Source organism: Populus nigra, chromosome 6 (genome assembly GCF_951802175.1).
Source record: "Populus nigra chromosome 6, ddPopNigr1.1, whole genome shotgun sequence".
In the NCBI taxonomy this organism is placed as follows: Eukaryota; Viridiplantae; Streptophyta; class Magnoliopsida; order Malpighiales; family Salicaceae; genus Populus; species Populus nigra.
The window spans coordinates 19170756-19193266 of NC_084857.1; the positions used below are offsets into that span (position 1 = coordinate 19170756).

The 22511-nt window shown below is 37.2% G+C and overlaps 5 protein-coding genes and 2 long non-coding RNA genes across 10 annotated transcripts; 5 read left to right on the forward strand and 2 right to left on the reverse strand.

Moving 5' to 3' along the window:
* The first annotated feature begins 1809 nt into the window (after window positions 1-1809).
* On the forward strand, window positions 1810-4587 carry LOC133695970 (xyloglucan 6-xylosyltransferase 2-like). Its single transcript, XM_062117963.1, has 2 exons — window positions 1810-4278; window positions 4531-4587. The coding sequence occupies exon 1, from the start codon at window positions 2131-2133 to the stop codon at window positions 3427-3429; it is 1299 nt and encodes a 432-aa protein (XP_061973947.1). The 5' UTR covers window positions 1810-2130; the 3' UTR covers window positions 3430-4278; window positions 4531-4587.
* Window positions 4145-6077, forward strand: LOC133695971 (heat shock factor-binding protein). Its single transcript, XM_062117964.1, has 5 exons — window positions 4145-4278; window positions 4531-4584; window positions 4997-5020; window positions 5117-5159; window positions 5688-6077. The coding sequence occupies exons 1-5, from the start codon at window positions 4276-4278 to the stop codon at window positions 5828-5830; spliced, it is 267 nt and encodes an 88-aa protein (XP_061973948.1). The 5' UTR covers window positions 4145-4275; the 3' UTR covers window positions 5831-6077.
* Window positions 6078-7076: 999 nt separating this feature from the next.
* LOC133696574 (uncharacterized) lies at window positions 7077-8445 on the forward strand. The gene is made up of 2 exons (XR_009842700.1): window positions 7077-7962; window positions 8076-8445. It is a non-coding gene; the product is annotated as an uncharacterized LOC133696574 (long non-coding RNA).
* A 363-nt stretch (window positions 8446-8808) lies between these two features.
* Window positions 8809-12179, forward strand: LOC133696573 (uncharacterized). Of its 2 annotated transcripts, none has more exons than XM_062118792.1 (8): window positions 8809-9427; window positions 9520-9669; window positions 9768-9871; window positions 10116-10208; window positions 10550-10652; window positions 10738-10812; window positions 11278-11370; window positions 11807-12179. In XM_062118792.1, the coding sequence occupies exons 1-8, from the start codon at window positions 9344-9346 to the stop codon at window positions 11864-11866; spliced, it is 762 nt and encodes a 253-aa protein (XP_061974776.1). In that variant the 5' UTR covers window positions 8809-9343; the 3' UTR covers window positions 11867-12179. The 2 variants fall into 2 exon arrangements, with proteins under 2 accessions (XP_061974776.1, XP_061974777.1); XM_062118793.1 differs by having other exon boundaries at window positions 8823-9427; window positions 11283-11370.
* A 465-nt stretch (window positions 12180-12644) lies between these two features.
* Window positions 12645-16169, forward strand: LOC133696748 (probable protein phosphatase 2C 40). 3 transcript variants are annotated; one of them, XM_062119021.1, is made up of 4 exons: window positions 12645-12792; window positions 13923-15122; window positions 15257-15521; window positions 15875-16169. In XM_062119021.1, exons 2-4 carry the CDS (start codon window positions 13932-13934, stop codon window positions 16000-16002), a joined length of 1584 nt encoding a protein of 527 aa, XP_061975005.1. In that variant the 5' UTR covers window positions 12645-12792; window positions 13923-13931; the 3' UTR covers window positions 16003-16169. The 3 variants fall into 3 exon arrangements, with proteins under 3 accessions (XP_061975005.1, XP_061975007.1, XP_061975006.1); XM_062119023.1 differs by having other exon boundaries at window positions 12646-12792; window positions 15882-16169; XM_062119022.1 differs by lacking the exon at window positions 12645-12792 and having other exon boundaries at window positions 13831-15122.
* Window positions 16170-17374: 1205 nt separating this feature from the next.
* On the reverse strand, window positions 17375-19075 carry LOC133697864 (uncharacterized). Its single transcript, XR_009842946.1, has 3 exons — window positions 18786-19075; window positions 18197-18267; window positions 17375-17588 (listed from the first exon to the last, which is right to left on the reverse strand). It is a non-coding gene; the product is annotated as an uncharacterized LOC133697864 (long non-coding RNA).
* Window positions 19076-19471: 396 nt separating this feature from the next.
* On the reverse strand, window positions 19472-22510 carry LOC133697862 (heavy metal-associated isoprenylated plant protein 36-like). Its single transcript, XM_062120673.1, has 4 exons — window positions 21943-22510; window positions 20798-21845; window positions 20639-20714; window positions 19472-20430 (listed from the first exon to the last, which is right to left on the reverse strand). The coding sequence occupies exons 2-4, from the start codon at window positions 20846-20848 to the stop codon at window positions 19712-19714; spliced, it is 846 nt and encodes a 281-aa protein (XP_061976657.1). The 5' UTR covers window positions 20849-21845; window positions 21943-22510; the 3' UTR covers window positions 19472-19711.
* Between the last annotated feature and the right edge of the window lies 1 nt (window position 22511).

A 22511-nucleotide genomic window follows, 5' to 3' on the forward strand; every position in this document is an offset into this window, starting at 1 on the left:
CAAGAAGATGGCCTAAGAAAGAAAGTTAAAAGGAGCCCCTGGATTTTCTCATCTAGCATCCATTCTTCTCTATTTTATGTCAATGCTTCGTCTCCTCCCCTCTCTTCCAATTCTTCACGATTCTAATGGCTTCCAGAACCCTAAAAAAACTATCAGAAAAAGATCAACCCGTCCTTGCCAAGCCAAAAATTCAAAAGACCAGCAACGCTAAAGGTTCTTTATGGTCACTTTTTATGGTATTAGTGGCACCTCCTTCCCTGTCCTTGACCATAATATATTTGTTTGGTTCAGGCAGAAGGTACCGTGCCCTAGCCAAACCCTCTTGGTTTCCTTCTCTAACAATAATTCATTTAGGCTCTGTGGGTTCAACTTTTCTTATGAGCCTAGCAGCCTGGCTAGTGTGGACTAATGATGGGTTTCATGTTGACTCGGATGCGTTGCCTCTCTACATTGCTCAAATCTCTTTGAGTATGGTCTGGGATCCTCTTGTGCTCAGGATTGGAGCAGCTTGGCTTGGATTTCTGTTCTCCATGCTTAATTTGGGGACTCTCCTTGCATGTTACTGGGCCTTTGGCAAGGTTAATCCATTGTCTAAAAAGTTTGTCAAGCCTTGCTTGACGTGGGTGGCATATCTAACCCTAGTCACATTTGATCTTATGTTTCTTTGAATCCTGGTTTGTCAACATCATAGCCATGTGTTTGGTGGAAGTTTGAGATTCATTTTCTTGGATGACTGCTTTATTTATTCTGGAACTGCCCTTCTCCCCTGCCATGTTAACAAGTCTTGGTGCGTATTATACTCAGGACGTGTACAACTGCTCTCTCTCTCTCTCTCTCTCTCTCTCTCTATATATATATATATATATATATATATATATGGATCTCTTCGTGGGAAAACATACAAAATATATCCTCACTTTCTTTTTTCTTTTAAATATAGGGTTTTATTTATTTATTATATCCATCCCTTTTTTATGGTTTCAAAGAATGATTGGTGGAAATTTGCCAATTATGTTTAAGCAATATTCAAGAACAACTTTCTTTTCTTAGCAGTTTGTACGCCAGACAATTATTTCAAATTAAGGCATAGTTCTATTATAGCCATGTTAATGAGTCAACAGACTTATCACAAAAGCTAGACAGGTGCAGATGGACAGAAACAGATGTGTATCTCCTAATTTTGTAATGTGTAATCGAGCAGTGGGAGGACATGCATGGCTTATCTCTTTTTCACCTGTATTGCTAGCAAGCATGCTATGGTGATGAGCCTGGTTTGCCTTTTACCTTTTTGGTTCTGAAAGAACGAAAGAGAAAAGAGGGTCTTCATCAGAAATGATAGAGTTGATAGTGGCAGTATTTCAATTTAGATTTTACTAGTCAAAGCTGCTACATCAAACCTTGGATAATCCCAGGTTTTCTAACTTTGTGTAGAATAATTGACATCTTTGTAATGGGCTGCGATGATTTTTCCTGTCTCCTTGTTGTAGTCTAATAGTTTTCCTGATAGTTTGTAAACAATCTTGAAAAGATTCTTCCTTTCAGATGAATTTGATTTGCTTTGAGAAAGTATCTCCCTGCCATCTTCGTTGTATTTTAAATACAGTCTTGAGATCTCAATCTCTCCACACATTTACATCCAACTTCATCTTGCTGGCAGCCAAAATAGACGAAGTTTTCTTACTGCTCTGGCCTTGATTGCTGCGAGACACGCCTCCTATTGGAGACTTGACAGCATTAAAAACAACAGCCTTTTATATTTGATATATAGTTTAGTTGTTGGTGGAAACTTTGTCCTCAAAATATGGCCACATGTATGATTTAAGTTTTCTCAATTTTGTTTTCCCAAAAATTTGATCAAGATAGTCATTTGATTCCCTGAACGTGCGAAGATGAAATGTATTTATTTGTTTATTCTCTCCCATTGCATCTTTCTTTCTTCTTCCTACCTTCTTCAGCTCCCACCCGACGATCTCTCTTGGCTCCTAAAATTCTGCCATTTCTTACCTATCTCTTCAGTTCAACAACTCAACATCTTAAATCTTCATGTCCTGAAAAGAACCCTTTAAAAACAAAGTCTTCAGATACAAAAAGCTTTGCATTTGGCTAACATATAGCTCGCTGGAGCTAAAGATGCTGGACTGGTGCCTAGGAAGTTATCGGGACCACCTGTTCCAGAGACCAATGTGCCATGCCAAGGTCACCCTACTCTGCCTCTTCATGACCGCCATCGTCCTACTTGGCACAATTGGCGCCGGCAAGTTTGGCACTCAGGAGCAACACTTCAACTACCTCCGCAACAACTTCTACTCTTCTCGCAAGCGCGCCGAGCCACAGAAAGTTGTCATTGAATTGACTCGCAACAACAGCAGGAATGATACGAATACCAAAAGCGATGATCCAAATAGCTATGCCTCATTTGATATTAACAAGCTATTAGTCGATGAAGGCGAAGACGATGAGAATCCTGATTCGGACAAGCCATACAGTTTGGGGCCGAAGATTTTAGATTGGGACCAGAAGAGAGCTGAATGGCTAGGTGAAAACCCGAAGTTTCCCAACTTTGTTGGGCCTGACAAACCGAGAGTTCTGTTAGTCACAGGATCTTCACCGAAACCTTGCGAGAATCGTGTCGGCGATCATTACCTGCTAAAATCAATTAAAAATAAGATTGATTACTGCAGGCTTCACGGCATCGACATTTTTTACAACATGGCTCTGCTTGACGCTGAAATGGCTGGCTTTTGGGCTAAGCTGCCGTTAATAAGGAAGCTGCTGGTTTCGCAGCCCGAGATAGAATTCTTGTGGTGGATGGATAGCGATGCTATGTTTACAGACATGGCATTTGAGGTGCCGTGGGAGAAGTACAAGGATTATAACCTTGTGATGCACGGGTGGAAGGAGATGGTTTATGATCAAAGGAATTGGATTGGACTGAACACAGGGAGTTTCTTCATAAGGAACTGTCAATGGTCATTGGATCTTTTAGATGCATGGGCACCAATGGGGCCTAAAGGGAAGATTAGAGATGAAGCAGGGAAACTACTTGCCAAGGAGCTGAAAGGGAGGCCGGTTTTCGAAGCTGATGATCAGTCTGCAATGGTATATTTGCTGGCTACACAGAGGGATAAGTGGGGCGACAAAGTATATTTAGAGAATGCTTATTATTTGCATGGTTACTGGGAGATCTTGGTTGACAGGTACGAGGAGATGATCGAGAAATACCATGCCGGTCTTGGTGATGATCGGTGGCCTCTTGTAACTCACTTCGTAGGATGCAAACCTTGTGGGAAGGCGGGGGATTATCCGGTGGAGAGGTGCTTGAAGCAGATGGACCGTGCTTTCAATTTTGGAGATGATCAGATTCTGCAGAAATATGGGTATGCTCATGCTTCACTGGCTGCTTGGAGGGTTAGGAAGAGCAGTAATTAATCCACTTTAATTCAAGCTGTTTAGGGCATCAAAACCATTGCAAGAGAGGGTTCTGCAGATGCTGTGCTTGCTTGCTTTCTAGCTGCTCGTGTTCTTCATTTAAGAATCTATCTATAGATTGTAGGAGTTGTTGAAATGCGTTTTTTTGAATGTTTTTCTTTCATAAATTCCAATCGATCTTAAATTAACCAATGATTTATCCACTAAAATATCATTACATATCCACGCATCATCGTAATTCCATTTCTTAATTATAACTATTTAACAATTATTAAGATATAGTTTAATATTATGGTAATTATTTTTGTTAAAATATTTTTTTTATTTTAAAATAATATTATTTTATTTTTTAAAATTTATTTTTAATATTAACACATCAAAATAATTTTAAAATAAATAAAAAAATTAATTTTAAAAATAAAGACAGTTCGTTTCTATCGTAGTATTTGTTTTTACATTTTAAAAAAAATTTAAATTTTTTTATTTTTTATTTACTTTAAATTAATATTTTTTTAGTTTTTTTAAATTATTTTAATACAATAATATCAAAAATAATTTTTAAAACATAAAAAATATATTATTTTAATATATTTTTAAATAAAAAATATTTTACAAAACAACCACAATATTTCAATCATATTTTCAACCATTTTTATGAAAAGAAAAAGTAAAACTGTAATTTTTCCCAAGTTACAAGGATAAATTTGTAACAATACGCTTCCTCACACTTCTTTAGCGAGACCTGCTCATGCTTCCACCTTTCCATAACTTCATTTCCCTCCCTCCCTCTCTCTCTCTTCGGTCCTGTTAATCGAACTCTCGGAAGGGCACAGAAGAAGCAGAAAAATGGTAAGTCTTTCCGAATCCATAAATATTACCCTCTTCGTGTTACACTCTATTAGGGTTTCTATGGTTATAAATTAGGTTATTTTTTTAGATTCAGTGAGTGTTGATTTTGTGATTTCTTTTTTTAATTATTGTAATCGTCAGGTTTGTAGAGAATGTATTGTTCCCATGATAAATCAGGAAATCTTGGTAAAATGTCTTTATTATGTTGGAATTATTTCGTTTATTGCTATTGGAATTTCTGCTGTTTGGCAGGATGGGCACGATGCAGATGATGCCAAAAAGAGCACTGCTGATATGACTGCTTTTGTGAGTTCTACTCTACATTCTTAAGTGTATTCTACATAATCCATCCATTTTAGCTTCGATAATTTTACAAGATTTCATTGTTGTCTTAAGAATGATTTCTTGAACAAATGGGCCGTGTGAAAATTTTCCATGTATCATGCACTGTTATGCTATGGAGAGATGTCTCTTGATGGTTTGGATCTGAGGCTTCCTTCTTTTTAAATTATTTGGATTCTTCAACTACAGTTAGTTCAGTTAGCGTGTGCTGGAGCGAGACAGTTAGGCCTATTATTATAAGCGCCTTTCATTTAGTATTATTTCTGTTAGTTTTGTGCCACGATTATGTGTGGAAAATGGCAACAGTGGATGGAGTTTATGGTTTGAGTGAATGAATGTTTGGCTTTAGCTGATCGTTTGCATTGCTTTTCTGCAGGTGCAAAATTTGCTTCAGCAGATGGTGAGTATCTTTTTTGCTAAATCTGTGATGATTTTCTGTTTGGCATTAGCAAATCTGAGGGAAGATGCATAAGTTGGTTATCTTTGCTTTTTGCAGCAATCCAGGTTCCAGACAATGTCTGACTCCATCGTTACAAAGAATATCCTTTTTTTTCCCCTCATTTTTTCCCTAAATGCTTAGGGTGTTTGTATGAAAAAGGGCAGTTCCATTATTATTTGATTAGCTTAATGCTTATTATGGGGATAAGTTTACACTTCTGTGAAATGGCATTTGTGAGAAGTCCACTTGGTATATCATTAGTCTACTTTGGATGATATGCTATCTCACTTGCATATCGTCAGAGTTCTATGATTTGAAATCTGATGTAGCTATTTCCATCTGGGATAGTCGCCAAAAATCTTCTTTGTAAGGTTATAGTTGTGATGTCAAAATCAAAATTTTATTTTATTTTATTTTGACAGAATGTTCAAGGTTGTTTCACTGTTTTAAACTACAAGAGAGTTTGAATTTTTCTTTTGAATGATAGACTTTCTCTCAAATACCGTGGAAGACAAAATGGAACAATTTCACTCTCATGGAATTTAATTGGTAATGCTTAGAATATATTGCTTAATGTGGATATGATGCCAATGTAATCTATCAATGGTTTCCTTGACTGCGATGTTACTCGATGAAATGGGCAACAGGATAGATGAGTTGGAGCAGAGCATCAATGATCTCAGAACTGAAATGGGGGTAGAGGGTTCCCCTTCTCCTTCTGTCCCTCCCAAGGTCAAGGAAGAACCCAAGCCAGGCAACGAATCTGCTTAAGTTCATTATATCATCTTCAAAAGCTATGAATTCAAGGAATACGTACTTCTTTGATCTCGTATTATTGTTGTTTTCTTTTTGGAAAAAAAAACTTATGGAGAGAGCATCCAATAGCTTGTTGCCTTGTTGATCTTTCTCTCTTTTTTTTTTTTTTGTGTGTGTGGGGCAAGGGAATGGAATGAAACGGGAGTATTAATGCTGAAATTTATGGCATGCTATGAAAGTGCTTATGGGTTTGAGAATTTAATTTGTCTTGTGTGGTTGTGTAAGTCCTATGATCTGTTCCATTATCATCCTGGTACCACCATCTCAGTAGCTGCGGTAGCATTTTGACCATGCAAGAGTAGGGGGCAGGATATGCGAATTATTTTGAACAAAATGGAGTTCTGGTCCACCATTGTGATGGTCCAGATATGCTTACGAATTGTGACCATGAGTGTGTTATGAGGTTCTGGTCCACCATTGGCATAATTTGTCTATGTTTGCATTGCTTTAATGGAGGAAAAGAATGAGATTCATGCGACAAAATTCTTTTTGGTCAAAGAAGGCTTCTTCTTTGGTGCTATTTTAAAGCTGTCAGACAGAGAGAGCCATGTATGTATTTGTTGGCAATCTAGGGTTTAGGCGTCTATGATGATGCCTTTCCATTAAAGTCCAAAGTAAATCTTGCTAATTAGCTGGGCCAGCCATCCAGCGTAGGTACAGATCACAAAGTGCGAGGTTCATGGCTGGACTTGTGCTCTATATGTTTCCTTCTGCCTTCATTGCATTTACAATCAGATTTGGGGTGGCCATTTTATCCCGGCACCTTGGATATCCAACCAATCAATATACATGAAAAACCCAGCTTAGACCTTGACCTTCTTCTGTTCTTTTTTATTTTTTATTTTACTTTTTTACTGCCCGTGATCATTCGATAAAGCTGCTAGCTATTTTTTAAAAATTTTATTTTGGAAAAGCTCCATTAATTTCATAACTTGGTTTCACTCTATATGTCCTCCATTAATTTCATAACTTGGTTTCATTTCCATATATATATATATATATATATATATATATATATATTATTTTATTTTATTTTATTTTATTATGGAAAAGCTCCATATCTCAATATCATAGAGACAGACTACTGGGGACACCAATTGACCATCAAGAAAATAGCGTCATCATAATCCTTTTTGCAATGGATGAAGTACATTATAATTTATTTATTTATTTATTATGTTTTGCCAGACATTAATTACCTCAGTGTTATAAGCCAGCCATATGTTACAAGAAGGATAATAAATTGGGGTTAAGTACATCACTTCAAAAATATACTCATCCTATGCTGTTCAATTTTTATTTTTATTCCACACCTTTCTTATTAATACGTGACAATCAAACAACCCTTATATTATAAACACGCAAAATAAAAATAAAAACATCTAAATATAAAATTACAAAAAAAAACATCTGTGGTTTCGTTCGTGCACAGGTTGACTCTGAGATTCATCATCATCTGCATGCAGAACTTTTAGTTTCCGCTACTTACTTGGTTTCTGTATCCAGTGTGACAATTTGAATAAATTGATGTTCACATTTGAATATTAAGATTTCTACTCTTGATACATATTGTCTCTGTCCCTGACTTTTGCAACTGTTTTAGGAGAAGATTCTTCCTTTGGATAAAGCTTTTTCTTAAAAAAAAAATTATGGGGAGAGAGAGTGTTTGCATTAAAGTTTGTGCTGGGCATTTGAAGTTGAGATCACAGTTACTTGTTTGTTCCCTTGAGATGGAAGATTTCAGCGCAAACAGCTGCAGTAGCTTGCCTTTCTGCTTGTCTACCGAATAGTTTTCTAAACTCATCACCATAGGCTTCCATCGATTTACATGTTATTGTGTGATACAAAGATCCCCTGATGTTTGGAGGTTTCATTTGGGATGTGTGGTGGATCATAAGTGCACATAGAGTGAGGAGGAGATGATTTGTAGGTGAAGTTTTGGGCTGGTGAGCGAAATTTGGAGCAACTGTGGGATGGAAAGGAACAAGTCAACATTGTCTGGTTAATTTTGTTCTATTTCATGGCGCATCTACGAGTGATTAGTAGGGGAGGGTTAGTCCATCCTAATTCCTTTTTGTTTATTAAGGGTATTATCTTGCTCTTTAACACTCAATTTTTGGTGGCTCCTGCTTTCCTCCATACATGAACCTGTTTGTAATCTAGATCACTCGTGTTTCTGAACTTCCCCTCATCTATCCAGGGGGATGCTGACAGTGCATTGGACCGGCTCTGGCAGAAGAAGAAACCTGGAGTTCGACAACAGTAGAATGAGATGATCGATACGCTGGAGGGGGGAGATTCTGCTGTTTAGATGTTTGCTATGCTTTCCTAGTAGTAGTTTTGAACATCACAACTAGCTCCAAAGTAAGCTCCAAAGTTTCGCGCGTTGTACTTTGGAAAAAAGCTGGAGACCCCAATGGTTTTGTTTATGAATGATCGACTTCGCATGTATGTTACCATGATGGTTTAAAAACAAACTCAAGCGGTTTGCATATGTGCTTGTTGCTAGTTTGAGGGATATATTTGCATAATGATATGGAATCTATCTGGGTTTGAAGATTGATATGAAACCATGTTCAAGACTTCTGTCGCAAGCTCAGTATGTGAATGGTGCATGCCGGATGCTTGGCTCATCAAACATAAATCCAAGTTTTCAATTTTCCTTCTTTAATTTAACTGATTCTCTTACTAAACAGAGCAGTTGTCTAAACCAGACAGTGGATGGTTGGCTCATCAACATAATCCCTTGGTCGTTTTTTTCCTTCGTTGTGTTAGATGCTTTGGCTGCTATTGCTACTATGAGAGTTTCCAGCGTGTGTGTTTTGCATCAAGCTGCCATAACTGAAATCTGCTTATAGAATTCTACTAGATCATATTGTTTCCTCTCAACTTGCGCTAATCCTTTTTGTGCTATCTTCGGTTGCAGCACAAATCTTATCCAGCTCAAAAAATCACAGGATGTCAACCTTAGAATGGAGTTACATTGCACACAACAAATTGGGTTTGGTATATTTTGCTATCAAAGCATCAGATTAAGGTCAAAGAAGAAAAGTAAGAAGACGCAACTGGAATTTATTGGAGGGTGAAAAGCAAACGAGACAACAAGTAAAAAATGAGAATGCGTGATCCTGTGATGGGCTGGCTGTCCAATTCCTTTTTCTTTTTGGTCAAAGAAAGGTCATGACACGGGGCGTCTCGAACAAGAACATGTCAACAAGACGACAACAAAAAAAATATATTTCGTAATCCAGGGAGTAGAGAGGATGGATCCTGAAACCTAACTGTTTGGAACCCTGTAATCAATTCTCTTAACTGAATTCGATTTTAAGAAAACTACTACTTTGAGGATAAGAAATTCTTAAATTAGCTGGAACCCTTTCAATTAGGAATTGGTTTCAAACGGCGTGTGAGCAAAGCTTACATATAATTATAGGAAGGATCTTCAGCCTGTAACTGGAGAAATAGTCAATGGATTTGAGTCCAACAAAACTTGATTACTACCATGACATGTGGAAACTCCAATCCAAAGCCACACTTTTATCTTTCTTCAAGGTTTGCTTCTCTCTCAATTCGTGATAAGCTAATTTTTAATCCCTTGTAGACTTGGAAAAGTATTAAATCTTTGATTTTTTTTTTCTTGAAAGGGAGAAGATGGCAGAAATGCTTTGATTTTAGACTCAACAATCTTTCATCCTCAAGGTGGAGGCCAACCAGCTGACACTGGAGTCATCACCATTGCTGCTGATTCCAGTTTCAAGTTTATCGTCCAAGATGTTCGATCCAAGGATGGAATTGTAAGTTTTCAACTCTTTGAAGTTTTTAAATTATTGGGTTTATGAGTTTTTCGTGATTTTATTGATAAGAAGCATTTCCTTGGTATTCTTATTTGTAGGTCTACCATTATGGGGTTATTGAGGAGGGTTTTGAAATGGAAGTTGTAAGAGGGGGAGAAGTTTTTTTGTTTGTTGATGAGGCGAGGCGAAAGCTGAATTCAAGGTGTGTAAAGATTCAGTAGTTGTCAATTATGGGTTTGACTTGATATAATTGAGATTTTTTAGGGTTACTTAACTTGAATTGGTGATCTGTAAGGGTTAGTATGCATGTATTTCGTTTTGTATAAGAGCAAAGAAAGCTATCGTGAGCTTGGTTATAGTTATTTTGTCATGCTGGTTTCCAAGCAGGAGGTTAGCATGTGGATTTTTTTTGCAAGTTTCAGTTTATGCTGTTTTTTATGGTGTAGGCTGCACTCAGCTGGGCATTTGATGGATGCGTGCCTGGAAGAAGTGGGATTGGGGCATATGGAGCCAGGAAAGGGATACCATTTTCCTGATGGGTATGATTTGGATTGCAAAATCTTGCTGTCTTGAGCATGCTCTTTCAGTGCTTGTAATGTCTGAATTCATAACAATAATATAAGGATCAACTGCGAAATATGGAACTGTTTCTTGCTTGTGTAAGACCCTTGTAGTTTCTGGGTTTAGCTGCATACAGAATATTTTTAGTTTTAAGATTTGACAAGTTTTATAGTTCATATGCTCTTAGCCATGAACCTAGGCAATCTTAAAGTAGTTGGTGTCTCCATCAGGTCTTAGTTTTACATGTATATCCAAAAGGGATTTTTATAGGGAAACATTTCTGCTGGGAGATGGCATTCAAGTGGTTCATTTTTGGCAGGCCATTTGTTGAATACAAAGGAACAATTCCTCAAAATGAATTGCAGAGCAAGCAACATGAATTAGAACTAGCAGCAAATGCTTTAATATCCAGGGGAGGCAAGGTATAAGTTACACCTTTTCCTCGTGCTTGACGATTTCAATTGATATTTACTCTGTTTGCTTCTGAAACTAATTTTCTTCATACAGGTTTCTGCTGCTGTATTGCCATACGAAGAAGCTGCTGAATTATGTGGTGGTTTCCTTCCTGATTACATACCAAAGGTCTGGATTTGTGGGTTATCTTGCATAAGTTGTAATCCTCCCATCCTTCTCATCTCTGCATAAGAAATTTTGCCTCTATGGTGTATTGTTTTAATTATATTGGATATATATCATGTTTGTCTCTGGTGTACCTGAAGGGTTTGATCACAAGAATCCCAATCTCTCTAAGTTGATAGTGTTATCCTGTTCTGTAAAGGATGGGTTATAGCTTGCATCATCCTGGTTAATTATTTTGTGTTTATGCTTTTTTCTAGAGTTATTTGAGAGTTATAATGCTATCCTGTTTTTGCTGAATGAGAATTAAGCCGTTTAAGCCAGTAATGCATTGAATAGTAGTACTGCCATTTCGTAGAAATGCTCTACGATGACAATCCAGTCCCTACAGTAGCCTTGTTCTTGCATGACAACAGGTTTTCTCAGTTTTGTGCTGCTATCTATTATAGCCTAATTTTGCATCCCTTGCAGGACAGCACTCCTCGTGTTGTGAAGTTAGGGAACAGCGCCGTGTGTTGTGGTGGCACGCATGTTTCTGATATTTCAGAGATTATAAGTTTGCAGGTAAATGGAGGTTGTTTAAAAATATTTAATGTTCCATATTTCTGCCTCGCTCACTTCATAAATGTTGATTGGAATCATGAATTCACCTAAAAATAGGACCAAACACTATTTCACCCTTCCTATATACGAATCGTAGAAGCGTTCATGTTTGATTATGCATCAGGATTGCATATATTTGCATTAATACCCTACATGATATGATGGGATGCTATCCATGGAAATGCTTTTCTTTTTAAACATTAGTAAGGGCGAAGAAGGAAAATAAAATAACATGGATCTTAGGATAAGCAACTCTGATTTCACCAGCATGGTAAATCACTGCAAGTGAATCAGGGTTTTACGATCTCATCATGTTTCCTGTCATCGACCATCCTAAAATATGTACGTTGTTGGCCAAGAACCTAGCCTTTTGTGACGTTGCTGGATCTTGTTTCAGGTTTCTCAGATTCGTAAGAAGAAGGGAGTGACAAAGGTTTCTTACACTGTTGGATCCTAGCACTCTTTAGCAATTGCTTGTGTAAATCATGTGAGCATAAACTACTTCTGTATGCTGAAAGTATGCATGATATGCAGCTTTGTTATGCTCGCATTCTTTAGCTGATTTAAGCAGTTATGCGATGAAGATCTTTAGAGGACTTTCTTTGGTATACTTTCAAGAATGGTTTTTTTTTTTTCTATTTATTTTAAATATGCTTATTGTATTTTCCCATCATTGATGAGACTTATTTCATCTCTTTAGACATTGGAACAGATGCTTGTAATGTCTGCAAATCATTTAGGAGTGTTTGATTCCCTGGATTTACTTTTCATTTTTGGCTGTATGTTAGCATTTTGCAAGGTGACCTCCATTGTTTAGCAGGCAGGGATGATTCAAGTCCAACAGTTGCTGTCTAGGCTGATCAGAATAGAGAGAATTTATAAATTTTGCTTTATTGGGATTGTTTACAGAGTGACTTGGTCTTAATTGAAATGTAAATCGGTTTTCGTCGAATAAAAAGAAAGAAAAAATTCGGACACTAATATTATAGGAACATTGTTGAAAACTAAAAGATAGTTTGCCCTAAGAAAACTCGAATCACTTTAGAGCTTAGAGGGAGGGGAGGGGAGCAGAGCTCTAAAAAAAGGGCATTGCAGGTTGACGTGAACCAAGCAAAACAAAAGAGAAATTCCTCTAGATTTAGCGAAGACTCTTCTCCACCAGCCAATTTTCACTTCCTTCTTTCTTTCCTTTTCTTTTACATTATACATATATAAATATTCTCCGCTATCTTAAATCCAATATTCCCTTCTATATCTCCCTCTCTTGCATCTCTTGCCTTGCCTAGTATTATTTCTTGCCCTGTTGACCACACTTGTTCACGTAAGACACACAACACGCCCACATTCCTTCACTGGTGCCTTGTTTTGTATCAAAATACTGAGGTGCGTCATCATGTTTTAGCTCTGTCTCTGCTTTTTTTCCCTTTGAATATTGGTTGCTGTATGGATTTGGCCTGGTGTTTTGATTTTATGGTGTTTTCTTGAGAACTTTGGTGTTTTCTTTCTTGTAAAGCACATGATATTCATCTATGGTGCTTGAGGTTAATTCATGAAATCCATCCATGGAATGGCTGCCATCATGAATATGGATCATGGTTATTGATAGACATATATTTCGACTGGATCTTCTCATGCTTGCTGAATCTAGTTGCTTGATTACATATCTGAAATCTAAGAGAAATTAAGCTATATATTAAATGGAGTTTACAGTTGCATAAGATAGGATTGGGTTTATAAAAGCTGTCTAAGTGCTGCTAGTTCCCTCCATTTGCGTGTCTAGGATCCCTTTTTAGCTGGCTAACATGGGGTGAAACTTGATTGATCTTGCCATTCTCTTGATGAGCAAATGCCCCCAAGTTGTTCTTTTGAGATTTGCGTCCACAAAATGCTGCCAAGTAGCTTTCCTTAAGGATCTCTAGTCTCTATTTCAAGTTTTGAACCCGTGGATCTCCCTCTGCTGCCTAGTGACTGATTCTTATTTATGATTTATCATGGTGTTATTTATAGTATTTAGCATCCAAGATGATGCGAAACCGTGGATATGTTGCGTAGTTTACAATTAAGATTGACTGAAATAATTATAAAAAAACTAAAAATCAAGTCTCAATAGTTATTTAAATCAAGATATCAATACAATTAAAATAAATATTCAACCAACTAGAAGTATAAGGAGAAGTGCTATAAAACCAATTATACTTTAACAAGTTCGATTATTTTTAATTTAAACAAAAAAAAATATGTTGGTTTTTAAATTTAGATTATGAAATTTTTTTAACTCAATATAAAATAATATGTTTAGAATTTTTTTGTAAAATTTCAGTTCGGTCCAACGATTAAATTAAGAGTTGTGCTCAAAAACATAAAACTAAATAGTAAACATAACCCGAATTTCCTTGTTCAATTTTTTCAACCCATCTCTTGAAAAAAGTCAAATCACTTAATCTCAATCAATATGTAAAATTTCCCAGCTTGATGTTCTATATTGAGATATTAATTGCAGTTCCTTATTTCAGTGATAAATAATGCTAGGAGAAAGTACAGTTAATCCCGACGGAGAATTCAAGATCAGTTTTGGTTATCAATGCAACGCCCATAAAGGTTGCTCTTGCCTGGTTCCTAATGAGATTGAAAACCTTCCAGGAAAATTCCCTAGGAATAGCAGCTTCTCTCGCTTGTCCGGTGCTGCCTTAAGTGCGAATGCCACTTTGGCCAACACAAATATCTGCAATGGTGTAATAAGGGAAGAAATACTTCCCAGCTGGGATTCCCCTAATTCATTTCGCAGGATTCTTTCTTCACCTACTCTTTCAAGGTTGGATGTATTATCGTCTTCTCTTCAAAGCAGTATGTCAAACCTGAGTTGCAGTCCATCCACCCCTAGTCCACCTGAATATGATTCTTCTTCATTAAGATCCATGAGTTCTCCTTCTAGAAATGAAGGTTTTCTTAATGCAATGGAAGTTCAAGTTGCAGGTGGAGCTGCTGGTGAAGACAGGGTTCAAGCTGTCTGCTGTGAAGAAAATGGTTGGCTTTTTTGCGCAATCTTTGATGGTTTCAATGGAAGAGATGCAGCTGATTTCCTGGCTGGCACGTTATATGAGAACATCATACATCAGACTAACTTGTTAGACTGTGAATTGAAGAAGGATGGTACTGGAGCTTCAAATGGTTTCTATCCGCATGGGCCCTTTCAATATGCTTCTGAGGGAGCTAGGAATGGTCACCTGGAGAAACCACCAGCGGGAACTTTTAATACGAAAAATTCAAGCATCGACAACTCCACTAAGAATGGCCCGTTTCCTGATTCACCTGATTCATTTAGACACAGGATGCTAGACAGCCTTCAGCGTGCTGTTAGTCAGGCCGAGAAGGATTTCTTGTACATGGTGGAGCAGGAAATGGAGGATCGCCCTGATCTAGTCTCTGTTGGTTCTTGTGTCTTGGTTGGCCTTCTTCATGGGATGGATTTGTATACTCTTAATCTGGGTGATAGCAGAGCTGTATTGGCAACATACGATGAGGAGGACAGTGAGATAAAGGGCTGCGGACGACTAAAAGCTATCCAGCTCACTGACTGTCACACTGTCGACAATGAACTTGAAAGAACTAGAGTGTTGTCTGATCATCCGGATGACCCGGCAGTGATTGCAGGTGGAAAAGTTAAGGGAAAATTGAAGGTCACTCGAGCTTTGGGAGTTGGATACTTGAAAAAAGTAAAATATTATTCATTGAATTTATCTCTTTAATCAATTTAGGAATGGCATTTGAGACGAACCATGCAGACCACTGTGCCTGTGCCTGAAATTCTTAGTCTATTTGTAATGTTTGCCTTTTTTATGTCATGCAGAAAAACCTAAACGATGCACTGATGGGTATTCTTCGAGTTCGTAATCTCATAAGCCCTCCATACATTTCTATTGAACCATCGCTGAATTTGCATAGAATATCAAAATCGGATCACTTTGTTATCGTTGGCAGCGATGGTTTGTTTGATTTCTTCAGTAATGACGAGGCAGTAATGCTTGTCCATTCTTACATCCTGAGCAACCCCAATGGTGATCCAGCAAAGTTTCTGTTGGAGCAGCTTGTAGGCAGAGCTGCTGATTGTGCAGGTAAAATATTTAATATGGCATCTTTCTTTCTTTCTCATTTCATTCATTATAAATAAATCCCTCCAGGAGCAAAAGATTAATAAATAAATGCAATGCAAACATCAAGGCATGCTTCCTTGAGCCAAACACATTTAAATAAGCACGTGCGCACAGAGACAGGCATGAACAAACTCTGCTGCTTCATTAAAAGAAGAAGAAGAAGAAGAAGAAGAAACTTGGCCACTTCCAAATTCATTCTCGAGCAGTTAGGGAATTTGAATAGTGAACATCAACTGATTTATGTGCTATAAAAGTGATTTACTTTTAAGTGTATTTTTGTTTCAAATCTCAATAATTTAACATTGGTATCGTAGGTTTCAGCTTGGAAGAATTGATGAATATCCCAGCTGGGAGGAGGAGAAAATATCATGATGATGTGACTTTAATTGTGATTATACTTGGAGCAAACCAGCGCACCTCCAAGGCATCAACTTGGGTGTGAGTCTGTTTTCTTTCTTGCAATAGTATTTGGTTGTCTCTACTCTCTAGTTACAGGTTTCAAATTGTACATAGCTGACACCAGACCATGTTGATCTCTGGGAAATTTGATCATCTTCCAACTTTTTGTTTAGTATCTTAATTAGCATGAGTGTTTTCCTTTCTTCTTAACCGTGCATGGGTGTCTAAAATAGGACTTTTTATCTTTTCTTTTGATTAAAGTGATGAGATTTTTCCTATAAACAAAACAAAGAAAGAAACAGAAACTTTCCAGAGAAATAATCAAGCAGTCCGGATGGAGCAGTCTGTATTATTATTTCATTAGAGAGCCACTCGTGCTGGCTATATCACAGGTTGCACTTTCGAATGGATGGTCCAGCATTGTTGCAGCTTCCTGTCTTTTTATGCCAATTCGATCCCACTAGTTTCTGCTCCTATCTTCTTTTTTGGTTTCTCTACCTCAAAAGCTTCTGAAAGTGGAACTACTATTAAAAACATGCTTCTGCTTTTTGTGATTTGTCGTCTTTATTTCACTGGCTTCTGCAAGCTCTTAGGCCCACAAACAAATGATTCTCTTTATAATCACACACAAAGTAGTTGATTTAGAATCTTAATAATTGGATTGCCAATGATCGTGGGAACCAAAAACAATGGGCAGCAATAGGCTGTTTCTGTTTGTCATGTTACAGAACAGAACAAGTTTCCAAGGGAAGGCATTGTCTTTCGCAGGAGTGGAAGTGATGCTCTCTTAATGAAATTAGGGGCATGAGTGGATTTAACTTGAAATGAGAATTGGAAACAAAAAGGGTTCACTCATCTTTCTTTGCCTTCACCAATCATAACATAATCACTATTTATTCTGATCATTCACTGCTGCTTTTTTCTCATGCTTTCTTTTTCCTCCATGAAACAAGAAAATTGCTGAGCATGCTATGTACTGTTTACCCTCTTGTGCTAGCTAGATACCAAATCCTCAAATAATAAAGAAGATCAAAGGAGACAACACATGGAATAATACATGTATATGTTGGTTTAGAGAGAGATTCTGTATGCTTCTCGAGAAAGAGGAAAGCTAGCTAGTTGAAAGAATTTCTCTTCCTTAGCATTGGAATGTCAACTAGGGCATGCCATGTTTGTGTTTTAGTAGTGGTCTTAAGCTCTTACCACTTTATCAAATAAATAAAACTCCCCTTCTTTTCTTGTCACGATCCGAATTCCGGGTCCATGACCGGCAACGTAGAAGCGGTGGCGGAAGGACATCCCTTTTGGGCTAAGCCTCAAAACAGACATATCAAAAGAATAATTTATTCAAAAATACACAGCATTTCATAACCTTCAGAAATATTATATTATTCAAAACTGATGAAACCAAAATATAGTTAAAAACTCCTCATCAGTAATTAAAACAAAAACAATAATCCATAATACTCATTACATTGTCAAAAATCCAAACTTAATTAAAACAAGGTAATAGTGGAGCACCTAAGACATCGAATCAAATAGCCTTGAAAGATAAGCAAGGTATACCGACCCAAAACTGAAGAAGTAGGAACACTCAATAAGGTTCACCTACTATCAGAAACTAAGAACCTGAAATAATATTAAGAATGAGGGGTGAGTTCAACCAACTCAGTGAGGGAATAATAATTAATATACATTTTAAATATTCTTGATATTAATAGTTCGCAAGATCATTTATCTTGATATACATATACATATACATACTAAACATATCATCATAACGTAATGGACTACATGTCAAAGATCAGATGACACCCGAAGGTGACCAGATGACACCCGAAGGTGACCAGATGACACCCGAAGGTGACCAGATGACACCCGAAGGTGACCAGATGACACCCGAAGGTGACCACTGTGGGATGATCAGTCGCCACAAGCTGATGCCTCTCTCACCAGCTAGGTATACAGAATACTATGTGCACACAGGCTAACTACTCTCCGTTAACATGGAGTTACTGACAAGGCATAATAGATATTCACATAATCATCAAAGAAACATATATCATATCAAATAGAATTTGCTTTGACAGATTGCGAGTGCAAATTCAAGAATAAATGAGTACTCGGAAAATAAGCAATATATATAATTATTCAAGAAATTAACGAGTTGTACTCATTATATAATCAACATACATATTTACTTATCATATATGCATATTAAAGATTATCCCACTCACCCGGAAATATAGAACTAAAAGGAATGTCAGACGAAAAGACCCGAAATCCTATTGAGGATTGTTAGGAGAACCTACAATAAATATAGGAAATATACTCAAAAGCAACACAAATAAAAGATTCCAATGCATAAATGAAAACCATGTTTAGTCTCCTAGGTTTAGGGACTAAAACGACAATTTTTCAAAACAGGGACCAAAACGTAATTTTACCAAAATTGGACCAATCTGGAAAATACATAACTATATTGAATTTTCACCCATAAACCATCCTTAATTTTGTCTAGAACGAACCAGGGACCGAATTGTAATTTTCGTCATCTTCAACCTCAAACCCAGAATTTCACAGATTACCTACTGTCATCTTCTGATTTCTAACATAATTTCACCATTCAAACAAAATCATAACTCAAAATCATCATCTTTACCTTCAATCTCTCACAATCAACTAATTAACCAATTACCCACAACAATCAACCCATAACATTCCAATTAATTCATCAATCAAACCCAAAACACAATCTTCAAAACCCTAACATTTATCAAAACAGAAATTAAGGCTTAAAGAACACATATTTATACATAATCTTACCTTTAAACTTATTTCTTCCAATTCTCTTCTCCTTTCCTTATCTTTCCCTCTTTTCTCTTCTTCTTCTTCCTTCTCCCTTCTCTCTCACGGTTTGCTCTCAAAAAACACAGCTCCCTCTTTTAGTTCCTTTTGTTTTTATTCTTCCTATTTATATTTATCAACTATTATTCAATTACCACAATACCTCTCATTTAATAATACTTACTCTTTAAGCCAAGGGCTTGGTTGCCCTTTCCTACTAATTTATTTTCAAAACATCACATTCCTTTCCTGTTACAAAACCAAATTACTTGTCAATATGGAATTTAGGAATGATCATGCAACTAGTGAGCTGGGATTGCCGAGATTTTTGCAGGGCGAAGGGTATCTGAGAGGTTGACAGGCTACGAAATGAAAAGGTTGAAAGATTCTTTGATTATGCTCGTGAACGGAATTTTATGTTGCTTCAACTCAAATCAGTACTTTATAAAGGCTAGTCAAATTATATGCTTTTGAATGGAACACAATTACATGATGCCATGATTATATCCATCAAGTGATGTTAGGGGCAACAGCATCCCTTGTGGGGTTCTACAAGCAGAACAGGTGAGGGATGCAAGGCTTTCCTGTCTCTCTGCATATAACAAGAGGCTCCTACATATATACCATGCATGATCTTCTGCAGTAAGTAAGCTAATACCATGTAGTATATACAAGGGAGTTGTTGTACTAGAAGCTTAAAGGGCATGCAACAACCAAATTCATACATCAAAACCCAAATCAATTTCTACAAGGAAAAGAAAATCTTCCAAACTTGCTTCAAAACCATACCATGCAAAAAAGTTCTCATCATCGTTCCAATGTCTCCACTGGCAATATTATCCTACATTCTATCTTCTATACTACTCTCTCCATCACCATTAGTACAGAATCATTCTCCATTCTGATTACATGATGGAACATCCATTGACATTTTCATCGCTGAAAATGTTGAAAGAGTCCACCTGTGTTGTTTGATTTGCATTTGTATATGGTGCTGGAGCAACATGATAATTAAAAGGAGTAGGACTTCCATGAGGATATGCCATATAACAACTTGATGCATACACTTGAGGACCGGAGTAACCTAGTGGCCATGGAATCGAATGCTGACGTGTAGAGTTGAGATCACTCGGGCCCATAACTTGATTCATCCCCACACCATGAGTTTGATATTCACTGCCTGCAGATGTACCAGAAGATGGTGAGCCTGAGCCCCCTGTAACATTGCTGCCATCATTACCTTTCTGCCCTTTCTTTTTCTTCTTTTTACATGCACTGTCTGCCCCACCACCCTCAGGTATACTGCCCTTGTTATTTCCTCCCGGCAACTCGTCTCCGGCGGTGGAATTTTCCGGTGGCTTCTTGCCCTTTTTGGTCTCCTCACCTATTCCCTCCACAGAGAATCTCACAGATTTTTTGCTGCCACTATCATTCTGATTTTGGTCATTTTTGCTGTGCATGCTTTTTGCTTTGCCTGATTCTTTCTCCTTTGTAGCAACCTTTTCAGGCCATATCTCTGCATGTTTGCCTGTTTTCATGAGTTTCTTGATTAAGGTCCCTGCTTCAATGTTGCCAGTAACCGTGACTCTTTGTTGCTGCGAATCAATGCTTGTTGTGTAAACACCTGAATTCATTTTACATTTAGCATATATAATTGTGTCAGCATATGTATACATAGAGTACAAAACACAAAGGGTTTTGCATGCTCTCATTTTTGCCAACAAAATAAGAACAAATATAATAGAAAACCTAACTACATTAACCTCTTTAACAACGTTTTTCAATATTTTAAGAGAAACAAGCAGCAGCAGCAAGTTTCTCTTTGTTATTACCATCGATGCTTTGCAAGACTTTCCTGACTTTTCTCTTGCAACCTTGGCAGTGGATAGATACTTTCAAAACCCATGTCTGAAATACAAAGAAACTAATAAAGTCAGAACAAATTAAGGGTAATTAAGCCGTGATTAATTACTAGAGTGATAATCAGTAACCTTGCATTTCAGAACTTTAGGGACCTCTTGAACGGACGTTGTTGTAGCCATTAGAGACTTTTGAAGAAGACCGAGCAGCTTGTAAAAGTAAAAGAATGAAGGGATGATAGCTTGAAGGCTTTCAAGTGGTTTAAAAAGAAAGCAAAGAATAGATTGCGTTGAGTTAACCCCCCTATTAATTGTCTGTACGTGATTGTAGTCTATTATGTAACAATATTTCAGTCTTGTGAATGACACAGAGACACATTAAAGCATTTTTACTTTCCATGTATGGTCTGAATTTTATTTTTTTTCTCTAAATATATTTAGGTATCCTATCCTTCCAAGTTCCACCATCAACCTTTACAAGATATTGTCAATATCATTTCTATGCTAATAAGAGCATCAAGTTTGGTTTGGTAACAAGTTTGAATGAAGGGCAAACAATCAACAAGGCATGATCTTCATGTATAATTTATACTTTATTATTGTTGGTATGGATTTTGATGAACTTGAAGACAGAAATCTCAAGAGTCATTTAATTCTATATACACAAACAAATAAGAACCACCATGCATGGGCGGAGGCATCCATGTTTGTGTGGAGAAAACCGAGAGGTGGCCAGAGAAATGCTGGCATCTTAATAAGGCACTGTGGTGGCTGGTGGGAGAAATTTAAAGAGGTTTGTTTTTGCTGTATCATCTGATGGTGTCATCTCCGGGATAGTACAACTAGGTAGAGAGATCCTCTGTTAAATAGGCAAAGCACCTCATCTCTTTCTCTTCAGTCAGAACTTTGGGGCATTCTAACACGTAAACAATTTCTTGGAAACATAAGAATGTCAAGGTCGATGGAGAAAGCAAGTAATTAATTATGACAATGGCTATTAATGGTGGAGGTTGAGAATTCATGGCTCCTCACTGGCCATTATTCAATCGGTTGTTAGAACTTTCAATTATATTTCTCTTGTCAAGACTAAACAAATCCCCAGCTTGGTGCCTGTCAAGATGGTTTCTTCCTTGTTCTCATGCAAATATCAATTCAAACAGGTGAGTGAGGATAACATGTCCTGCAATAACACCAGGATAAGAGCTGCATGTGTATGGAGTTATAGGGAGCAGAAACAAAAGGTTGAAGATTAAAATTTCAAGGAAAAGAAAGATAACCTGAAATGCGTCCCTTTTAACGGGGCAAGTGATGTGCATCCTGATCTAATTTCCTTATCCAAAGTCAAATCAAGCAGTAGTGTTATAACCATTATTAAAGAGGAATTGAAGAGACCTATGAAGTTATGATTGCAGTCAGCACTCAGAATCTCAGACAAAGTATCCTCTATGATTGCCTCACTTTCCACAAATCAAGGACGCAATAACCATGATAAAACTGTAGAAGGCCGTAACCAGTTGCCTCACTAGTCTCTTCACCAACCATCTCGCAGAAATTACCACAAAACCAAATGGTTTATGCAGATAATGTGTCCTTGATTTGTGGTCGTTCCAATGGGTGCTACACTACTACAATGCTAGTCCAAGAGCGAAGACAAGACAAACATGCGCCAACACGTGAACGAGGTAAAAGGTTAACCGGCACTCATCTTTTGAGTGTCTTGTGGTACTTTTATGGTTGCTATTTAACAAATGAGTTTTAAAAAAGCTAATTTTTTTCATAATCAAGATTTTAAGAAATTTTTTTAAGTGAAATCCATAAAAGGAATGAAGAAACTATAGCAAAGGAC